Genomic DNA, 25,993 nt, shown 5'->3' with positions numbered 1-25,993 from the left:
AGCCCATTTGCTTCAAGGTCAGATGTTTTGTGCACTCAGAGATGCTCTTCTGCATATCTCAGTTGTAACAAGTGGTTATTTGAGCCACTGTTGCCTTCCTATCAGCTCAAAGCAGTCTGGCCATCCTCCTCTGATCTTTGACATCAACAAGACATTTCTGTCCAGAGAACTGACACTCGCTGGTTATCGTCACAATTAGCTGATCAGATGTTTGTTAACGAGCAGTTAAACAGGTGTACCTAATAAAATGACCAGTGGGTGTTTGTCCTTGCAGTGTTTAGTGTGCTGTTTGTCTTTATCAGTAACATTTGTAGTCTGTGTGCTTGTATGTTCTTCACATAGGAAAAAAAACAAACTTTTTTTTTTATACACAGATACTCAAGACATAAATCTTACTGGACAGTGTGGTATTGAACGAACCACGTCTGTTTATTGATGATATGCTCGAATGCTTTTCCACTGTGCACAATTCATGTTTTAAAACACTGACTGCTGACTCTGCTCACTTACAGTACGACAAGAAAATTTCTGGAGCATTAAAAAGAGGGATAAGGGCAAGATTTCATAGCAAGGTACATAAATATGAGTGAGTTTACATGCACAAAGAGATTCAATGACACAATTTTTTTTTTGCTACTTTTGCTTAAAGGCTGGTGCTGATAGGAGCAGGGCATGGGGGACAAGGCAGAATAAACAGTTTTACAGTACAGTACTTGGTTTCCATCACATCACCAAAAAGGAGAGAAGCAGGCAGATGGTTGCTATGCTGAGAAAGAGAGACCTACACATAAAGGATTTATTTAGTACGTGTACAAGTGGAGATACTGAGAGACTGAACCTGCAACACAGTGTCAGAACTGAAGCCCTGTGACTATTCTTTCATCTGGACAAGTCACAAAGATAAGAGGGTGGAAATGTGGTCACTCAGGCTTAGATTAGAGGTCACAGAGTCCAAAGATAATGACAAAAAGGGAATTTTACCAATGTATGAGGGAGGAAGAGGAAAGGGTCTGTAAGACAGTGGGAGCATCAGGTGGCCAGCCACAAATGTACACATTTCTGTGCCTTTTAATTTAAAATGTCTATTTTTTTTCTTTGTTTCCTTAATTCACACTATGCAGTAAACTGTATATCCACACAGTATACATACTGTACAATACCCAGTGACCCACCATTGCTCAGCACAATAGAGAGGTGATATGGGTCCTTTCACTAACATTCAATACTTAATAAACACCAGAGGGGACTCATACTCAAAGACACACACATACACACACACACACACACACTTCCACACAAATGGAAAGACAGACATATATGAGTTAATGCTTCACAACACCATTGAATAATATACAAGGAACTACATCGTAAAAAAAAAAAAAAAAAAAAAGAAATCATACAGAAAATTTTTCAGCTATATTACAAATAAAGGTTCTTCGAAGCTTTGTTCCAGCTATTGAAAACACTGAGAAATAAAATATAATAACCAGTGGCATTGGTGGGTTGGTAGCATAGTCCTTATTTGTGTGTGTGTGTTTGGGAAATATATAAGGATGGAGGGATAAAAAGAAGTAGCTGTGTGGTAAGAAAGATGAGTTTGAAGTGACAAAGGACTCAGTGGTCTTTTCAAAGGAAAAGAAAAAGAAACAAAATAAAAAAGTGCCAAGGTAAAGTGAATTCAAGTAATGTGTGCTCTATACACAGGAGAGGGAGGAAGGAAGGACGGGGAGTCCGGTGGCTCTAACATGACCACTACTGGCTCTTCCTGTGTTCACTCAGGCTCGTCGTTGCCTCTGTGGGTGATTCTCCACGGGCAGCTTTGGAGAGGAAGTCCACCCACTTGGCCTGAAGTTCTGCATCTTGGGCACTTAAGAGCAAAGTTTGCTGAGTGTGACTAAGTCGGATCACGTGTTTGACCTCTGTCTTCTCAGCAGCTGTTGAAGGTACCGTGCTCACCTCAAACCCAGGGAGAGGTATTGCTCGCGACCCCTTTGAGTCCTGCAAGAATGTCAAAAAATAAATAAATAAATAAATTAAAAAAAAAAAAAAAAATATATATATATATATATATATATATATATAGAGAGAGAGAGAGAGAGAGAGAGAGCATATGTCAGTCAGAAGACATTGTAATTCAAAGTTGGTTTCTCTCGAGTAAGCCTTCTTTTCAGGGAATGGGAATCATACTATAAATAATGCAAATGACAGTTTGTCTCTTCAGCTGCAGAATAATATATATATTCTACCAGTCATGTATAGTAAAACCAGCCCTCATCACTCCCTTCCCCCTTTTTCTTTCTGTATAATCAGGAAATGCTCATCCAACTCCTATTAATCCTAATCTTTGGAATGGCAGCTTTCTGCAGTCGGATTGGGATATTAGTCTTGGAAATGAAACCCCGGAAGGCTTCAACAGACTGACTTTCCTTCTGTGCCATTCGTTATGAATGACATAAAATCACAGTCTCCAGCAAATGCTTTAAGTTTAAAAATATGTAAAAGCATGCAAACCATTTTTATCTAGCCTTAGTCCTGAATTCCCTACGTTTATTATTAAACAGTATATAAATATATGTACATGGATGATCTGTACAGAGATCGAATGCTTGGGTAATCTTTTCCAAAGCAATCGTGTACACCACTTGTTTTACACATCTCACTGGGATGTTATAAGCAGATTTATTGCTCCACCCACAGCCAAGATTTCAAGGAACTACAGCAACTCAAAGAGCTGCTTCATCTGCTCAGCGCCGACTAAAACCCACTAACGCACTGGCGCCTCTGACAGCAGTTATACCTGAGGTCAGATTCGGGATAACCAAATCCCCTGGCCCAAATCTACGCAGCACAGACAGTGCAGAGACAGCCTGGCACATGCAGGATTGGACAGATTTGACTCACACACAGTCAGTGATACGTCCTGGCGCTACACTGTACAGATGTCCCGCTTCAAATGGAAGAGGCAGACAGGATATATAGAAAAGCCAGACGGGTGTAGCAGGAGAATTAGCAGATATATAGGGCGTGACTAACGCACTCTGGTTATGCGGATATGTGGATGAACTTTTGTAGTTTATTGTCCTCTGTTTACACAAGTGAAATGTGATCTCCTCGTCTGTGTAAGATTATTTCCAATGTGGGGGGAAAAGAAACGTGAAATAAAGTGCAGCCTATAAAAGTTCATAAAATATGTAAAAGTGTTATTAAAAAAAGTATATTTTATGATTCACAGCAGGATCACAACGCTCTAAGGAGTATCTACATGTATCTAACTCTTACCTGTCCACTGCTTTGTAAGTACAGCACTAGTGGCTCAGCCTTGGTCACAGCCACCCACATTTTCATCCAGCTCTTCCCTTTCTCCTGCACTTGGAGGTGGCCACAGACTATGCAGTTGTCTGCTGTTAAAGAAATCTGTCTCTGAAGACACACACAAGACCAGTGCTCAGTGACTTCCTCATTTCACTACTGAAATACTTATTGAACTAAAATGTGTTTGAATAAATATGTGATTACAACCTGTCTGTATTATATTTTGAACATTTAATCTGATGAGCAATGACAGAGCAGCTCTTCTACTGTTCATCCTTATGTAACAGGAATGTAGGACACTGTGAGATTTGTTCATGGATAGGTGTTAAAGCTTCTGCTGCCCCTTGTCTAACCCTTGTATGGCCTACAGCTCCCTCGTGTGGCGACTAATCTCACTACAGACGGGATACATACAGGGATTCTTCGACAGACACACAAGGGGGAATGAACTTGAATCATAATCTTGTTTGATAGTTTCACCCACGCTATAATGGGTTAATGTTCTGCCAGCTTTAAGTTATAATGCAGCAGACTGTATATCCATCCACAGACGGGCAGAGGGACAGGGATACAGACACCTGAAGCCACCAGACTGTGGAGTCAGCAGAGACGACAGATTTGCCTTAAGCTGAGATCTCATTATCATATTAGTCATCAAAAAGGGATTAGCTGATCTTTCAGTGTGGGTGTCTTTACACTGATACAGGCACATGTACTGTATGTGTGCAATGTGTACAGTGATGTGTGTGCAGTCATTTCATAGTGACTTTAAAGAAGGCAGGACTAAAGAAGCAATGCTGTGCTTTTTACTATTTGTTGCCATCAGCACAGTGCGGCTGTTGCCTACAAATAACAATAACCTCTTGGCATAAGCCAAAGCAGCAAAAAGCCTGTTATTCACATGTTATTCAGTCTATGTGCATGTGAGTGTGCTTATTTATTTTTTGTTCTAACCTCAGGTGCAGCTTTTTTCCTCAGTTCACCAGCACAGGGACTCTCTGTGCTGAAGCATTCGGGGCACACTCGGCTCGTTTTGTTGTCTAAGGTCTTCGAACACTTTGCACAGATGGCCTGCAGAAGGACGGAGAGCGAACAGTTATTTGTCTGAAATTTCCACTTGTTCCATTACTTTTCTCTCCATCCCACCAAACAACGCCCAAATTTGTCTCGTTCCATCTGTGCTCACCGCTCCGCAGCTCTTGCAGTGATGTTTGCGCTTGGTGAAATTGAAACTCTCACTGCAGCCTTTACATGTTTGCTTCTCTTTCTCCTTTTTCTTGGAACTCTTCTGGAAAAAAAGGGATTTGTGTGTAAAGGCCTTCAGCCTGTTCAATTTCAGCACGAGTGAAGCAAAAGGAATGTCTGACAGCTTGTCTTGCTTCAGCCTATGTTTGTTTGACTTTCTGTCTCCCTTTTCTCCCTTCTATTAACAAAGACAGAGGCAGGCACCCACTCAGACACACTAAAATATCCACAGATTGTTGTTATAAATACTACATATGTGGGATAAGAAGTAAAATTAATCTCCTATGTTTGTATAGATAACAAAACAACAACAACAAAAAAATCCATTCCACTTCTGTTTGCTGCAGGATGATCAGCGAGGCAATGCTGTTTTCCTTTTTAAGATGGCAAAAAGCAAATGAGATTATCAGTATCTTCATAATCACCCACCCTGACTGTAATGTATGCTTCAGCCTAACAACAGAAACCTCTGAAATGCAAACACAGCTAACCACCTTTTTTAAAAAAAGTGCTCATACACAAATCCATGGGTCACCTACACTGGTGTTTCACTTAGTTTGACTTATCCTTTTCTTGCAGTCAAACCAAAATAAGTCTCACTGCTCTTGCATTCATTATAGACAAGCAAAAACAATGTTTCCTGAATAACAAGCAACTACGTTTCTATCTCTGGCTGGTTTCTTGATTGAACTTTGCAGCACACACAAGGGCTGCACTCTATAAGAGTATCTTACCCTTTCATGTAGCCTTTCACCATCCGAGTCCATGGATGTGTTGGACCAGAAACCCTGCAGAGGAGGAGAATGACAAACACAGTGAGCAACAGTAGCTGAAGCTTGCAGTCAGCTATCTCTACCACCAGATGTCAGCCTGCACCTTCCAAATACGGGCCTCTGGCTTCTGTGAAGTTACGCTTGGCTTAGATCCAGCTCAGGGCAGCCCAAAGTGGGTCAAAGCAGATCTATGATAGTTTTGTATACACTGACTTGGGCTTTCCCTATTAGGTCATGAGAGAGCTCTGGGAGAGGAGACTCATAGGCTCTGCACGTGGAAATAACGAGCTTCTTTAAGTGAGCATATTGTCTGTATGATACTACCACATCCATAGAAGGAGAGCTGTTCAGGCAGACAAAGGCCAGGCTATGACAAGCTTGTTTGGTGTACCACTAGTCTCGCATGATTCATTGCACATTATCACTGGACAACTGACTGATGTGCCTGATGAAGTGAGAGTGAGACTGACCGGTGACTCGGGCACATGGTCATCTTCCCGGGAGAAGGAGCTGTTGAAGGCTTTATTGAATGTTTCGCTGTTTTGCTTGTGTCTTTCAATCGTGGCCTGGATCACCTGAGAACCAGAAGAGATTCAAAAAAAAAAAAAAAAAAGGAAGCGAGATGGTGAGTTAAAAGAGGAAAGAAAAGAGAAAACTGATTTTGAGGTTTTTTTTTTTTTTTTTTTTTACATTTGTCATGAGCATAAACAGCATGTGCACGCTCTACAGAGTGTTGAAAAAGTGTCTTATGGGTCCTACGGAGTCTGTTTCTGAACTCAAGAGAAGCCGTCTTTCCTTCTACTGTCTGACCGGAGAACAAAGAAAGCATCTGTGGCATGCTGACTACCCTGACCACGCTCCAAACGAATGACAACAGCAATGACATCACAGCTTAAAAAGCATCATGGTCCTAATGCTGCAGCCTCAAGGCCTGTGTCACAGTCCAGAGAACAGCCTGGCTAGTAGTGTGCAAAAACCTTTTTTTTCTCTTTATTTTCCACAGTCTGTCAACAAGTGCTACCTCAGCCCCTCCTTAATCCTTACATACTGACTCAAAACACAGAAAAAAAAAAAACCTTTCACAGAGTCTCTAGTTGCCCATCCCCTATTAGAGCCTGCAAAATATATTAATCAGCTTTACTCTGCTGTAACAGGCTAAATGAGCAATAATGAGGGGCTTTATTAGAGAATATAATTCCCAATCACTGCATGAGTTTGTAGCGGAAATCTTTGCTAATTCTATTCTCTAATAAAGCAGAACGACCAAAGCCAAAGACCCAAAAAAGCTCTATGAGCATGATAGGCAGACTGTTTCATATGTGTGTGGGTGTTCTACTTAAAATGAGTGAAACTTGCCTGAATCCAGTCTTCTTTCTCTTCAGCTGTCCTATAAAGGTAAAAAAATAAGATGAGCTCATTTTACCTTATTAAAACATTCAGACCATCATAATGAAATAATGGGGCAATATGAGCCCCTAAATGTGGAAAAATGAGAAAATACATAAACAAGGCATTAAATAATAACAAGCTAAATGCCCAAAAATAATTTTGTTCACTGGCTAATTTGAATAAAAATGATTTTAGTTACCATGTCTCTTCATGCACAGCAGCAGTCAAATGTTTATAACTTATTTTTATCATCACTCTAACTTTAATTAACTGGGGCTAACTGGCTAATGCTATCCACCACCTAACCAGCCGAGTCTGTCTTTTTATTCAGAGTCAAAAAAAAAGTGTTAAAGGTAAATTCTGGTATATAACCCTAAGTCATCGATAGGCTCCGATTACACAAAGGATCCCAGAAGAGAAAGATGTGTATTTAACATGCATATGTCTCAGAGATAAGTCAGAGTTTAGTTTAACTGTACGCTAGTTTGCGGTTATGCTTTTCCTAACTTTTGCAATTAAATTCCTGCAAAGCTTTCACAGAGAAACTTTGTGGGGACAGAAACATGCTCATGTTGTTGTTGGTGTGCTACATATGGATTAAAACAAACAGCCTTTTGGATCATAATGACCGTATTGATCAGGATGACTATTAGTCAAATAGGAGCAGAAACCCTACATCAGAGCCCATTTTCCTCAATTAAAGTGCGCTTTCAAGAGGGAAGAGAACTGCTGCAGACAAAGTGGATGATATGATTGGATTAAGTAATTCTGCTGAAGTGAAAGCATGACCGAATAATGTCAGAAAGCAATCACAAGTGGAAACAATAGTATTTAGAAATAATGCTATACATGTGCATATGTAAAACACATTTAATAACAATAATAGGTTGAAGTATAAATGATTACAAATTTGATATTATAAAACCATATGGGGTGCTTTATTTGCAGAATAATGTCTTAGTTTTTATTTAATATTGAACAGATTCCCTTTCAGAGTCTAGTGTTTTGCTCTGTGGTTAATTTATATATCTTTACCTGGCTTGCAGCTCCAGTGAACGTTTTTTACCGATGATGGCAAACGTGTGCGGAAGGTTCTGCTTCACATTCTCCTGCACCTAAGGCCCAGAAGCAGAGGAAATGTCATTTACACTTGCGACAATAAGTGAAAGGTCAGAAGAGAAAAAAAAAGCTATAGAACAGGCTGAGAAGCAGGATTATACCTCCATCCCAGCAATGTCAATCCTCTCTCTGACACTGAACTTCTGCCCCATCAGTCGGAGTTTAGGCACACAGTATAGCACCATATTGTTGAACTAGATCACAGACAGAAATAATGAAGATGATGAACAGGACAGAGTAAAGTCTTTCCCCATGTGACATTTATCTAACTTAACAGGCCTCTCACCAAGTAGAGGTATCGGTCTTGTGCTGTTCCATTTTTGGCTGACATCTTCTTGATATGTCCTTCTTTGATGAGCTCATTGGCTGGGTTAACTATGTCCTCTTCTCCTCCAAGCCTCTCATAAACCTCCAACAGTTTGTGCATCTTCTCCTAAAAACATAAAGCAAGAGGAGGAAGCAGAAAAGCTGAGAGGATACTCTACAGCGAGATGATAGATGGAGCTATAGCACAAACTTTCAGTGTGAGATATATTGTTATCAGTTAAGACTCTTACTCATTTTTGGGTTTTCCTGCAAGGTAGAAGCACATATTACATTTCTTTATTGATTTGCGGACACATTTGTTTGTTTAAGCTTTTTAAAGGACGTGAGGGGCATCATGACAAGACAGAGGGAAAAGATGAGGAGGCCGAGTGTTAAAGAAAGTCTGTCAGACTTCCGCGAGACGTGAACAAGAAGACAGGAAACAGCAGCTTCCTGTCTGTATGCAATGCTGCTGTGTGACTGTACATCAGCCACTCTCTTATTGGGTAACACATTATCTAGTTCCTAATCAGACAAGTGCTAGAGTACTGGAAAGAGTTGATGTATAAAAGAGGTGGCAAAAAAAAAAAAAAACAACTAAAGAATGACTTACAGCATGAGGCAAAGCCTTACCATTTTCCTGATTGCTGCATTGGAGTGGTTAGCTGCAGTAGAAATGAGCTCCAGTGCTTCTGTAATACACATATACAAATGACAAGTGGAAGCATGTGAGCATAAAATCCAGAATTAATAAAAACAAAGTCGTGTTATTAATAAGATAAAACTCTCAGAAACTCAAGCTGCAGACTGATAGAAATCTCTTTTACAAACACAGGAACATGCCTGTAAAAATATCTGTTATTCACAGAAAAACTGTCAAGGGCATTCCAGTACTACAAATTTAACAAGATGCACACTCTCAACATTAACCACACAGTGCGTTTTAGCCTGGCATCCAGCCCGTCAAGAGTCTAGTACTGATGCCTGCGAGTACCTGAGTCAGCCATCTTAATCATAACCTACATAAACAGAAGAGACACACGGGCGGGGGAAATAAGGCCAAAACAACTGTGATAAATTGCTGTTCAGCTGGAGAGGATGAGAGAATCCTTTCCACAGACTCCAAACAACACCGTGCGGTGACGTTAAGGATTGGGTAAATGGACACAGGGATGTGGGAGGACATGAGATAATGTAATATATGTCATCTGCTTCTGCCAGGCTGTAGGTGAAACAGCACAAAGTGCACTCTGACCTTTGTGAAGCATTGTGGCATCATACTAACTGCCATGCAAAGGCGTAAGAGGCTTATGTACTAAATTCATCTTCATAATAAATTAGTTTAAACAATTTTATTAATGATCACAATAATCAGGCTTCTTGTCTCCACACAGCATAAGATCTGGTTATCTTTTAGAGGCACTCCTCATTTTAGCTTTTGCCATACACATAAACACATTATCTCAAGCTGGGAGGAGCCTAGTATAAACTGAAAATATGCAAACCTTTACAGCATTGATATATGATAGCAAATTTAAGATTTGCTTCTAAAAAAAAATGAAGTAACTGATCTTTCAGTGTGGGTGTCTTTACACTGATACAGGCACATGTAATCTAATCTAATCTAATCTAATCCTTCATATGCAAAAACATTAATGTGCAATAGGACAGAAATAAAGTGCAACACTTCATAAATCTAAAACTGTGATAAGATTAAGATAAAGGTAAAACATGAATCATAGTTTCAAGCAGACCAAAGCTCACTGACAGTTTCATAAATGGGTCTTTACTGTGCGGAGGAAAAGTAGAACAGCACCGAGGGACTTCTTCAGAGTGTCAGTGCTCTCAAACAGTCTGTCACATTTAACACAAGGTGAAGTGAATATAGGCTCCTTTTGACCAGTCGAGCGGTTTTGTAGCCTGTGCCCTTTTTGTGTCAGGGGAACAGAAGATACTTGTCAGTTTCTGTCATCCTTCCCTCCTGGCCTTCTACGATTATGGAGTCAAATAACTCCCAAATGTAGGAACTATACAGGACATGTTTTTGCTTCGTCTGCACTTTTTTTTTGGTAATATGGATTTGCTCACATTCTTTTTGTTTTTTTCCCCTGATGACTGCTAATTATTTCATGGATTTTAGCTGAATGGCAGCGCTTTCTCTTGTTATTTATTTATTCTTCTGTTCCAAATCAATATCAGTGAGGAAAACTAAATTATCTCTGTACTGAGCTGAATGTTCATCTATTTATTTTCATAATTCTTTTAACCATAGGGTGTGCATCTTGGCAATCTGATTTATATGAAACTTTAGTGATAAATGATTACTGGTGAAAGCAAAGGCACAGCAGGTCGGTAGGAAAGCAGAGCTTGCAGATTTCTCTGTAGCCTGTAGTTTGTCAGTTGTGAATCATAAAAGTGTGTATTAACAGCGTCTCACTTTCTGCATCTTTTCTGTCGAGAGCATCATCAGGCAACTTCTTCAGGTAGTCTTTGAGCAACAACTCATAGCGGGGAATCCTTTGGACGGGCTCTAACATGTGGTGCTGCAACGTCAGATTCCCACACACGTCCTGTTTCTATTGGTGGCAAAAAAAAGAAGAAGATTTGAACTGTTTAATTCAGAAAGCACGCTTTTTTAAACTCCTCAAAATTCCTAACAAAATTATGGAAAACACAAATACATATGACTTTTCCCAATGCATGCTGTTGAACAATGTAAAAAATGAATGTAGTCAACAAGCATTAAAGGACAAAAGATACAAAAACAGACAGAAACCTGTATATTCTGAACGACGCTCTTGAATACTGAAGATCGCTGCGTCCAGGTGTTGACCAAGTCCATGGCTCTGTCAAAGTTCTTCACATACTCTCCATACATCTTCATGAATGGAGCCAGTTTCTGGAGGATGTCTCCAATGCGTGGGTTGTTTTCCCTACAGCAAACACATGCAAACAAACAGACCATCAAGCTGATTCCTAAACAAATTTCCATGCGAAAGCAATACCAATTTGCTTAGTACTTTATATGCATTTGTTACTATATCAAAAGAGCGCTGCACTGATTCATTTTAACTAATTACATGTACATCAGCTACTTGTTTATGTAAATGTATAGACGGCATTACAGATGTAAAGACTACAAGCTGCAGCTTTGAGGGAAAACTCGTGAAGCCTACTGGGAAAAAGATCACAAAGTTTCTCTGTGTGCGTGTGTGTGTGTGTGTGCGTGTGTAATTAAAGGGTTTCTTTAGCTGATTAATTTCACAGATTTCCATTTTACAACCAAGAAAGGCTACACAAGCATAAATACGATAATACTGGGGGCAATTATATCATTCATAAGTGTGAAGACACAAACAGAGGCTCATAACTAATGAGAGTAATCTCAAGATTGTTATTGGGGAATTACACAAATGAATCCTCCTTATGAATTTTCATCCTAAGGTGCACTTTTCTGACCTGCTGTGTAAAAGTCCTTCTTTTTTAAAGTTTATTTCAGCTAGTAAATTGTATTGAGTTAATGTGAGAGGAGCCATTATGCGACAGGTCTCCAGAGGAGTCATTATCTACCAAGAGTGGCTGATGTTGGCACAATATCACACACTGGATGCAAATTTCCTGCTTACTGTGGAAAAAACAGGGCAAAAAAATTACCCTCAACCTGTAAGTCTGTATGAAACAGAAATAAGCACAAGCTAAAATCAGACACCACTGAAAACCTGACAATAATGCCCCCCAACGGCTCATCTCTTCACACTGATACTTTAGGAAAGCCACTGAAATGCCGAGTGTTTAGTCCTCACCATTCATCTGTAATCCGTGTCTTGAGCTCAGGGAGCAGGAACTTATCATGAAAGCAGTAGATAGAGGAGATGTTGGAGAAGATCCCTGTAATGACGTCCTGAGGGATTCCAGCCTCTGTGAGTTTTGTGCAAAATACCTGCAGTGGAAACATTTGTATATAATAAAAACTCAGAATCAACTCTACTCAACTCGGCTCAAGATCAAGTAGCAAATATGTAAACCTAGGCAGAAAAATACGCAAACATTGGTTTACCTCCAGTTTTGAGTGTGAATGACAGCAAGCTAAGATAACATTTCTGCTGGTGCACATAAACCATATAAGCTACAGTATAGAATCTAAACTGTACTGATTTCTCATGCCTGGTACAGCAACGTGCTGAAAATGATTTTGTAGGCCAAGGTAAACAACTATTAACACACTGGGTTTGTGGGTTTTTAAATGTTTAGTGTGTAAAAGGTCTTAAAATCATATCACAAAGAGACATCTGTAATAATGTCTTCTGACACTCTGGAGCATCTTTGAGGAAACAAACTGATGATGCCATCAGGGTTTTACTGTTAGCTTTGACTACAAATTTAAAGGAGAAACAAGGAGGTCTAATGAATGATGTCACACATTGCAGCATAAGGAATGTAGGATTCTGGGAGCTTGACCACTGAGTGTTTGGTTTGAGAAGTGAAGCCAAAGTGGGAGTACCAGCAGGAAGGGGGGGTGTTAAAAAATAGCTCAGCTCTTGAAAAATTTTTGGCTGCACAAAGAAGACAAATTTTATAAAGTCTAAGGGGTAGAAGACTCTTCAGCTCCCTTATTTTATGACCTTCAGTAAACACTTTCCCGACAAGTCTATCATCAGTCGCTAGTTTTAACTGAATACAAAATGACTATTATTCTTTAAAACTGCAGTCTCATTTAGTGTCAAATAGATACAGACATGTCGGGGCTGCCTTGTGACCGACGAGGGCTTCGAGACAAACTGTGTTGGCCTGAGCTTGACTCAAGCAACATCCAGGTTATCTGGGCCTCTGCTGCTCGTGTTTATTCCTTTGTGAGTTTTTAAACTTCATGAAAGTGCAATACTGAAGAATCAATAACGGACTATCAATACTGTTGGTTTAAAAAATGTTTCTGTCCAATGAAGCACACAATGATTTCAGCAGGGAGCAGCAGCAACAGATTCATGCTTAAATTCAGTTTTCTATCCAAACACATCATTTGTCACGACTCCTGTCACAAATCTCCCAATCGCTGCCATCAGCTTTTGCTTCCTTGACATTCGCAGTAACTGATACGCACTCTTGTATCCATGGAAACGAGTTTCGTGTGAAAGTTGTAAGACAAAAACAGGAAGTTAACTATAAAGGTTTTCTGCCCTCAGTGACAAGTAAACCATAGCTGCACTGTGATACAAAGAGGAAGGCAACTTAACCACTGGCAGTGAACTCCCATCATAAAACACGCTGCAGGTAGAATAAAAGCTCCAGGTATGGGGAAAACAAACAAATTTCAACCTATTGCCAATGAGAGATGAGATCTAACAAAGGAGTCAAGAGGATGAGGTCTGAGTGGAGGATAAAATGAAATGATTGGTTTATGACTCAGTTAGTTAATTGGTAGAAAAAAAATACTGAACATCAATCAAGTAACTTCTTTGTCAGCTTCTATTTTTTTGAAATTGTCACAGGCATATTTAACACACCATATTATCCAACAGATTAATCTAGAAAATAACATTGTAAATCAGAAGCTGGGGAAATGTTAAGTAATTAAGTAAGAAAGAAAGTTCACTGAGTTCATATCTTTTTTTTACAGTGGGGTTATTACATAATACATAACAAGACTCAGTAAGATCAGCTTAAAAAATGTGGCACATTTGATTCATCTTTAGCACAACATTTATGCATTTACAATAGTTCTATTCTTAATGCAAAGTATGTGACTGAATATGGAGCTAAAGGGAAGTTAAGAAGATAGAAATGGAATAAATATCGCCATGGCAATTCCATGTTGATTACTTACATTAAGATGATTCCGTTTTTCTTAAGTTTTATGTTTGAATATAGAAATAACGTATGAAATAATTAAATACGGCTTAATTAGCATAAATCAAATAATAATCTTTTGAACATTTTCTCTGAAAGAAGACATGTTATTGAAGCTCACACGCTCAAAATTCACCATGTTTTTGTAAACGACCAAAAGGGAGACAGCTGTATCCAAAATAGTGTTCTAGTCAGAAACACGGCCAATGGTCAGGACGTGCGCATTTAGCTCACAGAATCCGACACAAATACAGATCACGCAAAAAAACCCTGCGTGCACACAATTAGCATGCATACTCAGGTTTGCAATGACAAACGTGTATTTATGGTAGAGATGTATAAATATAGTCTACATACACACAAACTGAGGTTCATAGAAGACAGTGCTTACAGTGCTCTAAGCAGTCCAGTCAGCAGAGGGTTGGTGTGTAGTGGATTTCACTCCCAGCATTAATACAGATCAGTTGTAATCTCAATCATAGCAACACTAGCACTACTAGGCGATAGAAATCTGAACCAGATAAAAGCAAAACCTTTTTATAAAGAGACAGACACGGAAACAAAGCATTACCTGATCGAGGAGATTGAGTCTTTTTACGTAGGCCTCTTCAGTTTGGAGAAGCTCTTTGGCGATATTCAGGAGTTTCTGAGCTTCTGAGCACTGAGAGGGAAACAGACAAGCACCAAAAGATTACATCCAATGAATCAATAACGATAAACATCCACGATAACTGCAAAGGTTTGTACATAATGTTTCACTTAGTCACTATTTGAAAAGTTTTTAGTGGTCAGAGATGAAAGGAAGCTGGCACTTTAAACTTTAAAAGTTATAATCATTTGAAAAAAGAGAGTATATTAAAAGATCAGTATCTCTTTTTAAATATATTTTAGGTTAAAATGGCTTCGATTAGACAACAAAAAAAAGTCTGACATGTCCACAGTCACATAATTTTAAGCAACATTATTCACCACAGCAAACCAGCACAGGTTACACTGCACAACTACCCTTAGAGAATTATCTTTTGAAACTAAAAATTTTTTCAAAGAAAAAAAAAAGAAACAACTTAGTTCAGTGTTGAAGTGACCACTGCTGCATGAACAACCTCAGTGTTACCCCATCTGGAAACATGAGAACTCTGCAATTGTAATTTATAGATTTACATGAGATAACAAAAAGTTCAAAGACAAAAAAAAAAAAAACCTGCTCTCTTTTTAGCAGCCAAACATGTGCACAGGTTATAAAGCCAAACAGAATGGCAAACAGATACCATTTATTTAGTTCCTTAAAATTCAAATGTCCTTTTTACTTCTTCATTTGATGTTTAAGCTCATTCATATAAATGTGACACCAGGAGGCTGTTTCCGCATCCATCTGCTAAAGGGAGAAACTTCCTTTGTGCTCACCTTCAGTATCGAGACATGCACACAAGAATATTTTGTCACATCGCTGCTACTTTGGAAGTCATTATGGTCCAATATTTAAAATATTACTAGATGATATGGAAACTCAAATACCACGTTTATGTGTCAGCCCTATGATGATTAGTGAGGGTGTAACCCAACTCACACCCAGTTTCTGCCAGGGCTGATCCGGCACCCCTACAACCCTTAAAGCATAAACAGGTAGCGCTCGTGGTTGGGTTGATGAGAAGTAGCAGCAATGCTTGTAGGAAAAAACACAAGTGTCTGAAGGGGATCTTGGACTTAAACATAAAATCTTTCTGCTTGTGGCTGAGGTAACTATCATCGGCATCTCCCTCACATTACTGACATTCACAAAGTGCTATTTCAGTCACCAGTTTAGCTTCAGCGGCAGCAAACGATGACACCAATGAGATGTGTTAATAGCTGCGGTGGTAAAATTGAAGAGCTGTTCTTCTTTCTTTCACTTTGACTCGATGAGGTGAAATGTTGCAGTAGTTTATCCTTGTATCACAGGCTTGATGCGCATTGAGGTCACAAAACATTTGGCCTGTTGCGACAGTGTGGGTTTCACAACAGCTGTCTTCCAAATAAAGCACACACAACCTTGTTTCCAAAACTAATATTACATTACTTCATTTAACCCAAACCTAAACACGACTTTAACCAAGTCTTCATCAAAAAAAATTATATAAGTCAGGTTATGAATTATATAATGTTACTGTGCAAAAAAACCTGAAACCTTGACCTCTACAGAATCAATGCCAGTGTGCACTGGAGCTGTTCTGATGGCCCGACATCTCACTAAGCAGCTTCATGTTGGTTTTTCCTTTACTTTGTCACTTCTCTGTACTGTACTCTTGCCCTGGCACAGATGGTTGAGGGGGGGGGGGGGGGGGGGGGGCTCATACACACAGATTATGCTTTGTAAGGAAATCTAGCATTGTCAAATATTACTATGCTAACAAAAGTGAAACTTAAAAGTTTTCATTGTTTGCAAAGAGGATGGCACACAAAGTCAGCAGAACTTGTTTTCAGTCACTCTCTTGCACCTCACATCACTGACAAAAACCACATCCTCTGTCAAAAGGTTGTCATTATAGAGCCATCAACGTGTCAGCTGTGCTGTTAGACATATTCACACAGATGCAGAAGGCCTACCGACCACACTCACACACACAAACATTAGCACACCCTTCCTCTACACAGCAGTGCTGGAATCAGGAAGCGCTGAAGAGCATAGATACCTTTTCCCCAAAAGGCTGTGGGTGTGGACAGACTGCTCATGTTTTACAGTATTAAAAACAGCTGAGGAAGGACAACTGCTGCTAACAACCACGAGCACAATGCCATGTAAATCTACTGTCCAAAAACACTGCCGTGGGTTTCTGATGTCTAACAGTCCCTGTTTTAGCCTGAGCATCGCTTACAAAAGGCCCTCTAATTGGACAGTTTCATCTGTCATTACCTTCACAATCTCTTTTTATTTTCTATATTAGCATATTTTATGACTTTATCTGGATACTTTTATCTCACAAACTGCTGGAAAGAGGAGGGAGCACTGACAGCCCACTTAGGCCAATGGAAGGAACTATGAGAACTATTCTCGGTATCTGTGTTGTTCACAATCGATACTGTACTGTAACACAAGTGAAGAAGAGGAGAAAACTGAAATTTTAGCTCAGCTGTGGGGAGACTGTCTGTCTGTGGACTCTTGCACCCAGCAATCACAGCATGCTTTTGTTACAGCTTTTGAGCAGGTATTCATCATTTTCATGTAACACAAGAGCTCCTTTTAGATACAGCTCAGCCACTTGTGACAACCAAACTGAGGCTGTAAAAGTGTCTAACGTTTCATACCGAAGCATTCTTTGAAAGTGTTCACCCAGGCTGAGATAATAATAGGCACAAGCTACTTTTTCCATTACGTGAACGACAGTCTGAGGTGAAGTCTGAGATGAACTTGTAGGACGTGTGCTCAGTTTAAACAAGCTATCAAAATCCCTGAAAATTACCACACAACATGAAAAACAAATCTAGCGAGGGGGTGTGTATTCAGACTTGAAATTATGATCTTTGGTATGTGTGGTTATGACTTGCTCATTCTGAGCATGGGAGGTACTCACTTTTTGCGCCTCTGAGTGTGTATCTGTGAGATACCCAATCTGTGTGTCTGTCAGAGAGTGTATCTCCCCACTGCTCCCCTCATCCAAGTCACTGTCCTCATCCTGCGTTGAGTCTCGCTTGTTGTCCAGTGTAACGCAGCAGGATACACTCTCTGTCTCAGTGACGCTGTCATAATGATCCTCCTCATCAATGGCATCTTCATTCGGAAACGCCTCCCCTTCTACGGTACATGACGGGCTGTCAATGCCACTGTCTCGGTTGGGAATCTTCCCGTTCTGCTCCGAGGAGTCCGGATTGTCCAGGAGTTTGTGGGATGAACCTTCACCCCGCCCCACGTCGTTGAGGCAGCCATTGCTCTGTGTGATGTCATTATCTGGACAGCTGTCTGCCACAGCATCATCGGTGCCGTCGATGCGCATGGAAGCCAGGTGTGAGAGTTCAGACCCTTCGTCAGTCCGTTCAAAGGTGCCAAATGCAGTTTTATCCACAGGGAAGGAGTCTGCTGCAACCTTTGCTGTGGTGTCCTGGCTGCAGGAGGAAGTGATGTCAGACGCAGCGTCCATTCTCAGACACAGGTGCAGCTGTGACCGTGGGAGCACCCCAAGGATCGGGACCCTGAGAAATCAAAAACCAAAAAAAAAAATAAATCCCACTACCACATCATCTTTAAAGAAGACATGTATTAGACAGATAATACTGTGGGCTGCTCAGCAGAGCTCTTTTTTTTTTTTTTGTTTCCTTGTGAAAAGTGAAAAGTGAAAAGAAAAAAAAAAAAGAATTACTCAGCCCACATCTTAAACTGGTACAAGATTTAAAACTGGCTAACATGAAACTTCCTTTACAAAGTAAATGATAAATCTGTCAAACTACTCAAACAAAACTTCAAGGGAAATTTCTCCTTACAGCTTACCTTGAATTTTCAAACCTCTCAATGAGCAGCCCAACTTTCTGGGCCTCTCTCTGCGGCAGTACTCCCTGGACAGAAGGGGTTAGCGTAGGCTTTGGCTTAGGTGGAGGAGGGGGTGCTGGCAGAGGCCTGGAGGGTGCTGGTGGGATTCTCTTAGGTTTCTTGTCTTGCCCAAGGGCGAGCAGGTGCGCAGGTTTAGGGGGCACTACAGACGCGCAAGTCCAGACAAAACAAGAACAGCAGAGCAAGAGAGAAGCATGAGGCTGCAGAAATGAACAAAAGCAATCAGGTAACATGAATAAATCCAAGGGAGAAAACCTCCATAGCTGTGCCACTTGTTCCCTTGTAAAAACTCAAGATAAATCACCACAAACGCAAAACAAAAAAGTTCAAGACAGAAAAATGTAGCAGCGGGACAGAACAAGATCAACTCTGAGCGTCAGCGATCTGCAACTTCCTTCTTCAGAACAGGATGCTGAGAGCATGTGCGCAAGAAAGAGCCACGCAAGAAAGATGAGAAAAAAAAAAGCAAAACGACTAAAAAAGCAAATGCAAAAATAACAGCGCTGTCTTAAAAACGTAGGCTACAGTTAACGCAGGATTCACATAACCGGCTAAGTTTACTGACAATGTCTGCATTTTTTTTTTTTTACATATTTAATTTTAGGAAGCATTTTTGTCAGAAACCAGGAAATGTGTTGATATGTTACAGTTGTTAGTTTGAACACTTCCTCCCTCTGTGTGTGTGTCACTGTCTGATAAAACAAGAGTAGACTTTTTCATTATGCAGTAATAATGTGTGTATTTTTGTGGCCAACTGTTTCTTGAGGATGAAAATAAGGATGTTTAAGTTTCATTAGGTTTAAGTTTTCATCAGGCAACAAATTTGTTTTATATACATTTTTTTTCAATTATCTAATATGCAGTATGTTTAGAGTCAGGGGTAAATACATGTGAGGGTAAGAATTTTATGAATGGCTAAGAAAAAGAAGATACAACTTAGCCCAATATTTAAATACATTTTTGGTTGTTTGGTTGGTAAACTAATTTATTTTGTATCACCAACAATCAAAAACAATGTCTAAATGGATGAATGAATAGTTTAAATGGTTAATTAATGTCCATGAATTAATTTTCAAAGAGATTGACTGAGCCATTATGTTAAACCATTATTATTAGTGTCATCAATAGTAGCTGCAAAAAGTCATTGAAATGCAGCCAAAAGTAAAGAAGGGCAAGTGCTAGTGGCTTCTGTCATATAATTCATAATTAAGTGATTCAGCATGTTCTGCACCACAAAAGCTTTTAGACCAGAGAGAAATCTGTGCCCAGTTTTAGATTCTGCACCGCTCAAAACTGACAGAATTACTGTTTCCCTTTTAGTGCTCCCACTCCCTTTAGATTAGCTCGGAGCTGAATAAAAGTATTTCGGTGAGGAAGTTCATCCTGTCGGGTGGAAAGTACAGTATGCATTAAAACGCAGTACCAGCACTATAATTGTGCCTAAGTAGCTCATAAACTAGAGGAAAGACAATCAGAGCACAGCACAAGTGGTTCCTTTACTAAACCATTTTAATATTACTCACAGCCCATTTTTATAAAAGGTGCATTATATTATATTATATTTGACCTACTGTTTGGTTTTCTTCTTAGACTTTGAAGCACTTTTATGTGGGTGCAGTATAGATTTGAACCTACTGGTCGGCACAGCTGGTGCTAACCCTTGCACCTCTGTGCTGCCCAGGACTGGACAGTTAATTAAATTTTTCTTTGTTTATTTTTACAGTTTTTGACATTTTACAAACAAAAAGCCAGAAAAAGTAAACTTTAGAAAGCTCAGTACTGAAATATTGTTAGTTGCAGCCCAAGTTCGGGCCTTTTCAGCCAATAATCTCCACCCAGTTGAATGAATCTGGGGCAGCATGTCAGATCACACTCTCTACCATCACCATCAAGGCATCAGAAATGGGAGGATGTTGAAATATTGAAGCTATTCTGAAGGATGGCTGAGGCCCTTTAAAAAAAAAACTCAAGTTGTATATTTTCTTGATCAAAAATGTTCTCTGATAAAAATGCTAATCAGATTATCAATTTTAAATGATCAGCCATGAATTTCTCTTGCCAACACTTTGAATAGTTGTGAACATTTTAAAAATTGGGGACAAGTCTGTGGTGTGATGTCCTAGTATGTTTCCCAGCGACTCCCTAAATACAACATATGTTCATATTTAGCATTCTTCAAATCGTGCCCAAAAACAAACACTAGGGAGCCACTGGCCTGCTTTACAGCAGCAGCAGCTCTTGTGGAGGTGACCTACTGAGCACTGTGAGTGGCAGAGTGAGGCCAGACAGCTGACGTACGCCGTGTTATAGAAAAGTGTTTGTCAGAGCAGAATAAATCACAGCTTGATGGCAGGGGTCCAACCTTGCAGCACCTTTCATTTACAATGACAGCACCAATGTCAAAGCTGGCCATCGAGGGGCTGTGCGGTGTCACAGGATTGTTACCTTGAGGTTTCTGTGCAGTTGGAGATCTGGGTGAGGTGGGGGGCTGAGGCCGCGGTTTGATGGGGGGCTTGTCGTGACATGGTCTGGGGGTCGGACCTTTCTTGATGAGCCGTGGAGAACACAGGTAGTCCACTGATCCACACTGGTACTGCAGAGGGGAAGCAGGGAGGTCTGCATATAAAAGAAAAGAAGAAAGACAATCTTAGGTATTGATCACAATAATAACGTGCATCTGAACACACAGAATAATCCTGCGATAGCAATGCAGTGGTGTGCAGTGAGTACTGTGGGTGAATGACCTTGAGCTCTGTGTGTTCCAAAGTGTCGCCCTTGGACAAATAGCATTGGGGCCGGAGAAGAGAAAAGAAACTCTGCAGCATCAATCCTAATACAAGGCCTAAGGCAGCAGAGAGCTGCAGAGGCTGCAAATTGGTTTCTCTTCACACTCTCAGACCTGTAACTGACTGAATAAATCTAATTTTCTGTAGACGCCGACTGAGAATAGGCTGTATACTTTCTGAAGAAGCTAACTGCCTTACAAGATAAGGCCGTCGATATTATCAGTTTTTGTTTATATGAACAAATCCTTCAGTGAGATGTAAATCTTATCGAGGGATATCATCCAAAGTTTGAAATTAAAAAGGCTAAAAATATTTCTAAAATAACAGGGCACTGTAGTGTTTAGCATTGACCAAAGTATGGTAAAGCAAGCAGTTCCTGTGGACTGCTTCAGCTGCAGATTTTGTGCAACGGTTTACAAAATTTTCCTTTATACTGATTTTCACTGTAGTGGATCACTGTGCAGCCAAAAATTGCCCTTAATACTTCAAAATACTTCAAAATTGGCAGACATATCTCATAAAATCTTTAAAAGATGTGGTTTTAATGTTAACACACACATGTAGATTTCTATTACAGTTCAACAAAGATTTTTGTGTATTTCATGCACAATTGAATCTCCAAACTATTGCAATGTATGTGGCCTTATAGTTAGCTATGAATGCCAGCTCTCTGAAGTCCAGTCAAGAGAGAAGAAACCAAGAGTTTGCACTGCAATTGTTTGTGAGAGTGTGCATATATCTGTACTGTAGGCACACTGCTGGGTTTCATTTGAAGAACATACCGCAACAGCCTTTTATGCATTGTTGTTATCAGTGAAAAAAAGTGCTGCTCCTCAGTACATTATGATAATAACTACACAAACTACAGCCACACAGCTCTGTTCCTTCAGGCTCATGGATTCGATCAAGTCACACTGACTCTTTCTCGCCTGGATTACAGCCTAAAATTGCACCGAGCCCCCACAAGAGTCCTGGCACATCTAATTTGGTGTTTTTCAGCTGTGCTTCAGGCAATGGAAGGAGAAAATTCAGTCAGTAATGAGTCCTGTTACGCTGTCTGCCCCATGTGGCACACTGCAGGTGTTCTCACCATCTTTGCACCAGTGGAATAAGAGCAGGGCAGGGGGAACAAAGCAAACAGCTCCCTCAGCTTTGTACGACAGATGGAAAAACATGCTTTCCACACAGAGGATTACACATCAGTGCCTACATCAGGTAGGTTTTAAATTTATTTTGATTATCTTTGCATTTGTGTCCTAGCTAAAGAAATACTGCGAGCCTCTAATAGTGGTTTCTGCTGATGCCACCTCTAAATCAGAGATGGCGTGCGGGATGAGTCAGAGGAAAAGTTTGACCTATGATCAAGAGAACAGGCATGTCCTTCAGCCAAATAACTGCCCGATGAAGAACATTTTGACCCAAGACTGGCTGTGGTCTTTGCTGGGAAAAACAAACTGCAGTGTAAGACAGAGGCATAAGGGCTGGTACCTATGGAAACTCAGTGTAGCTATGGTTACCTGGGAGCGAAACCCGGCCCTCGTGTCAAACTGCTTAACACCAAAAGAAACTCGACGACACGGCAAAGAGGGAGAGGAGCTGACACTCATGTTTTTCCTTAATTAAAATCTCATAAAACCACAGATCAGTACACACGAGCAGTACACGGGTAAAATATGTAAGCAAATTCAGTCTAATTATATAAAACAGTCGCACAATATAAAAGAACACACAAACAACCAAGAGTACCATAAAAACATTACCTTACCTCCTATCTTTCAGTTTCAGATAGCCAAAGTCCAAAGAGCAAGTGAAATCTTCCACACAACAATGTTTAATTCAAAATAAATCCTGCCCTCCCAGTTTTCCAGTGTGTGTGTGTGTGTGTGTGTGTATGCGCGTGCCCACGTGCGTATTTGTGTGTGTCTGTGCACCTGAGACTACTCTTTGTGGCCACCAAACACAGACATACACGCCCTAACCAGTCCTTTAAAAGCCCAATCCTGCATTATGCACAAACACGCATGTTCACCTGTCCTTTCCCAGGGGTGTTCAAGGACCTGCACCTGTCTGCTTACTTGACAAACCTGATACAAACAGCTCCTCCCGGGGCCAAAGTGACGTGATTATGTGTCACTCTGGAACCCAGCAATCCCAGCATATAATCTTACATCTCGCCCACAACACAGCAAACTTTGCCCACAGCAAAAGAACTCAAAAGACTCTTTCATAAGTGACAACAACCAAAGTAATAATCGTCTTTTTGAGGCAGTCACCTAATTGATTTGGACTCAAGAGATAATATTAATAATGTATCTCTGTAATTTTGTGAGGGCTTTGTGAAAACACAAAGGAGAATAATAATCGCATTAATTTCCTTTGCTCCCATACAGTAACTGAAGAACAGGACAATTAGAAAGAAATTATATGAGAACATTTATTACCACGGCACCCTGAAGGCTGTCCGTTAACATGACAGCATTTCCCAGCAAAAACAATTTCAGCCAGCAATTACTCACTACACATCTTATCTGTTCGTTTATGGTTGTTAATGCAAAGCAATCTCAGCCCGAGACTGTGAGTTGTAACCTGAAATACTGCTTTAGAGTGTGCATATCTACACAAAATGAACAGCTGCTGTGCACCTTACTCACAGAAACATTCAGACACTTTCAGGTATTTATACAGACACTGATTTTCATGGAAAACCATGTGAGCATAATAAACCGCTGGGTTTGTGATGCTCTCATGAGAGAAAAACCTAAGGAATGTATCTCTTATGTCAGCACAACGCAATAAGGTGCACAAGTCTGATTGATTGTTTTTGCCTTTTGTGCAGTTAGATGGTCTCTTTTCTGTGACAGTTAATTAAATTATGAGACTTAAGGTGCATTTGGTAACTGAAGTTAATTGCACAAGCTCAAGAATCAATGCAAGCTTTCAGGATCAGCTTTTAATACTGCAGCAGTATTTCCGTCACCTCCAAAAAGCATTAATCACAGTGCAACACAAACTTTTTGTTGTCTGCAAACAAGTTGGCATCTTGCATGCAAACTGCAGCCACCGTGGCAAAATGCTAGTGATCAAAGCAATCACAAGGAGATTTCTGATGCAGCAGTACCCCCCCCCCCTTGTGACCACTTTCACCTAGCAACCCCTAAGCAACTTTCAGCAACTACTCGCCAAATAGAGAATACACATTTTTACCCAGCGACCATTGGTTGCCAGGGTGCTGCCGACCACACCTGCACTTCCTCAGTGTCTCTTCCTCAAAGAAAATTACAGGTCTGTTCAGACTAGATAACATCAGTAAAATACAATGAGGTGGTATGTAGAGCGGAAAAATCTTTAAAGCGAGACACGGTAGAACAAAGATGATTAATTTAGCGGTAGGAATGCTACATTCTGCTTTTGTTGTTTGTTTTGTTATAGACAACTGATGATGCTCTGGGTATTTGAAAAGGTAGTGTGGCAGCTCAGTGGGTCAGACTTTGCTTTACTGCTGACAGGTAGCTAAAATATGTTGCAAAAACCTCTGGATTTATTTTAAATCTCCAAGTGAAAGCACAAATTGTTAAAAAAAAAAAAAGTCTGCACCTCCAGAGCTAAAAGTAAGGGTTTTCAAAAAGTCTAAAGTGACACCATTTCAATATTTAAATTGTTCAAACAACGACCCAAACCTCAGTTTTTCTACATTACTGAAACGAAAAGCAGTAACTATACACCTTTAATAAAATTAAAAACTAAACTCTGCTTCTATGTATAAATCAATCCATAAGAAAGTATTACATCATGGCTTATAAGCTTTTCATACATCTGACTTTGAAAAGTAATGAAAGCTTAAGTCAGGTAATTTAAGTAACAAGTAGTGTTTTCCTCTGAGATGTAGCAGAGTAGAGGGGAGTTTTGGGATTTATCCACAACAGTATAAACCTATAAACATTTTGATTAGAAACTGTCCAGGGATGGGTGGGGTGTTATAAAGATTTTGTTTTTTAATTTTTTTTTACTAGGACTCGTACCTTTGTTGTAATGTGCTAACAGAAGAATTTTTCATGTGTGATTGTGAGATTATTATTATTATGTCAAAATTTTGAGTTGGGTATCTCAAAATTTGCACTTATTCAGACTTCTGAGAAAATGAGAAAATTTTCACTTATGGATATAAAAAAAAAATGCATTTTTCAGTTGTGGGGAAAAGCTTCCATAGATTAGAAACCAGCATGAAGGCAAAAGAAAGCAATAATTTATTTATTTGTTATTTTTTATTTTTCTTGTCATTTCTTGATTTCTACAGTCTAACCATAATTTTTAGGGCCCGAGCACGAACTGTGCGAAGGCCCTATTGTAATTGCTTCGTTTATTATTATTATTTTTTTTTTTATTATTATTATTCAGGCAAATGAATTGGCTTTTTGGGGGCTTTATCATATTCAAAAACTCATGAAACTTTGCACATGCGTCACACCTGGTGAAAATTTAAGTATTTTAATGGGCTCGGGCAAGGGCGCGCCCAAATGGCTCGCTAGCGCCCCCTAAACTGGAGCCCCACCGCTGTGTTTCACGTACATGAATGAAACTTCATACACATGTATATCATGTCCAGGCGCACAAAAAATCCTCTTGGAGCCATGCCCTAAACCCAACAGGAAGTCCGCCATTTTGAATTAATTATGCAAATTTGGCGATTTGCAGCCCTCACA

At 39.9% G+C, this 25,993-nt stretch overlaps 1 protein-coding gene across 2 annotated transcripts in view; it reads right to left on the bottom strand.

Annotated features, from left to right (window-relative positions):
- Positions 1-390: 390 nt before the first annotated feature.
- The window catches only part of fgd (faciogenital dysplasia), a 56,730-nt gene continuing 31,127 nt past the window's right edge, over positions 391-25,993 (bottom strand). Inside the window, exons 2-19 of one of the 2 annotated variants that reach the window (XM_030733986.1) lie at positions 20,953-21,123; positions 18,448-18,649; positions 17,537-18,152; positions 14,560-14,649; positions 11,948-12,084; positions 10,921-11,077; positions 10,582-10,720; positions 8,778-8,836; positions 8,125-8,271; positions 7,940-8,032; positions 7,755-7,834; positions 6,687-6,717; positions 5,801-5,905; positions 5,292-5,345; positions 4,499-4,600; positions 4,267-4,383; positions 3,280-3,420; positions 391-1,998 (exon numbers count right to left, since the gene is read on the bottom strand). In XM_030733986.1, coding sequence (XP_030589846.1) covers positions 1,753-1,998; positions 3,280-3,420; positions 4,267-4,383; positions 4,499-4,600; positions 5,292-5,345; positions 5,801-5,905; positions 6,687-6,717; positions 7,755-7,834; positions 7,940-8,032; positions 8,125-8,271; positions 8,778-8,836; positions 10,582-10,720; positions 10,921-11,077; positions 11,948-12,084; positions 14,560-14,649; positions 17,537-18,152; positions 18,448-18,649; positions 20,953-21,123 — 2,687 coding nt within the window. In that variant the 3' untranslated portion in view covers positions 391-1,752. The remainder of the gene's footprint in view (positions 1,999-3,279; positions 3,421-4,266; positions 4,384-4,498; positions 4,601-5,291; positions 5,346-5,800; positions 5,906-6,686; positions 6,718-7,754; positions 7,835-7,939; positions 8,033-8,124; positions 8,272-8,777; positions 8,837-10,581; positions 10,721-10,920; positions 11,078-11,947; positions 12,085-14,559; positions 14,650-17,536; positions 18,153-18,447; positions 18,650-20,952; positions 21,124-25,993) is intronic. The other variant, XM_030733987.1, reaches the window with a different exon arrangement.

The sequence above is a fragment of the Archocentrus centrarchus genome, chromosome 7, assembly GCF_007364275.1.
Source record: "Archocentrus centrarchus isolate MPI-CPG fArcCen1 chromosome 7, fArcCen1, whole genome shotgun sequence".
In the NCBI taxonomy this organism is placed as follows: Eukaryota; Metazoa; Chordata; class Actinopteri; order Cichliformes; family Cichlidae; genus Archocentrus; species Archocentrus centrarchus.
The sequence above is the reverse complement of the archived record's forward strand: the minus strand, read 5'-3'. Positions and strand labels throughout refer to the sequence as shown.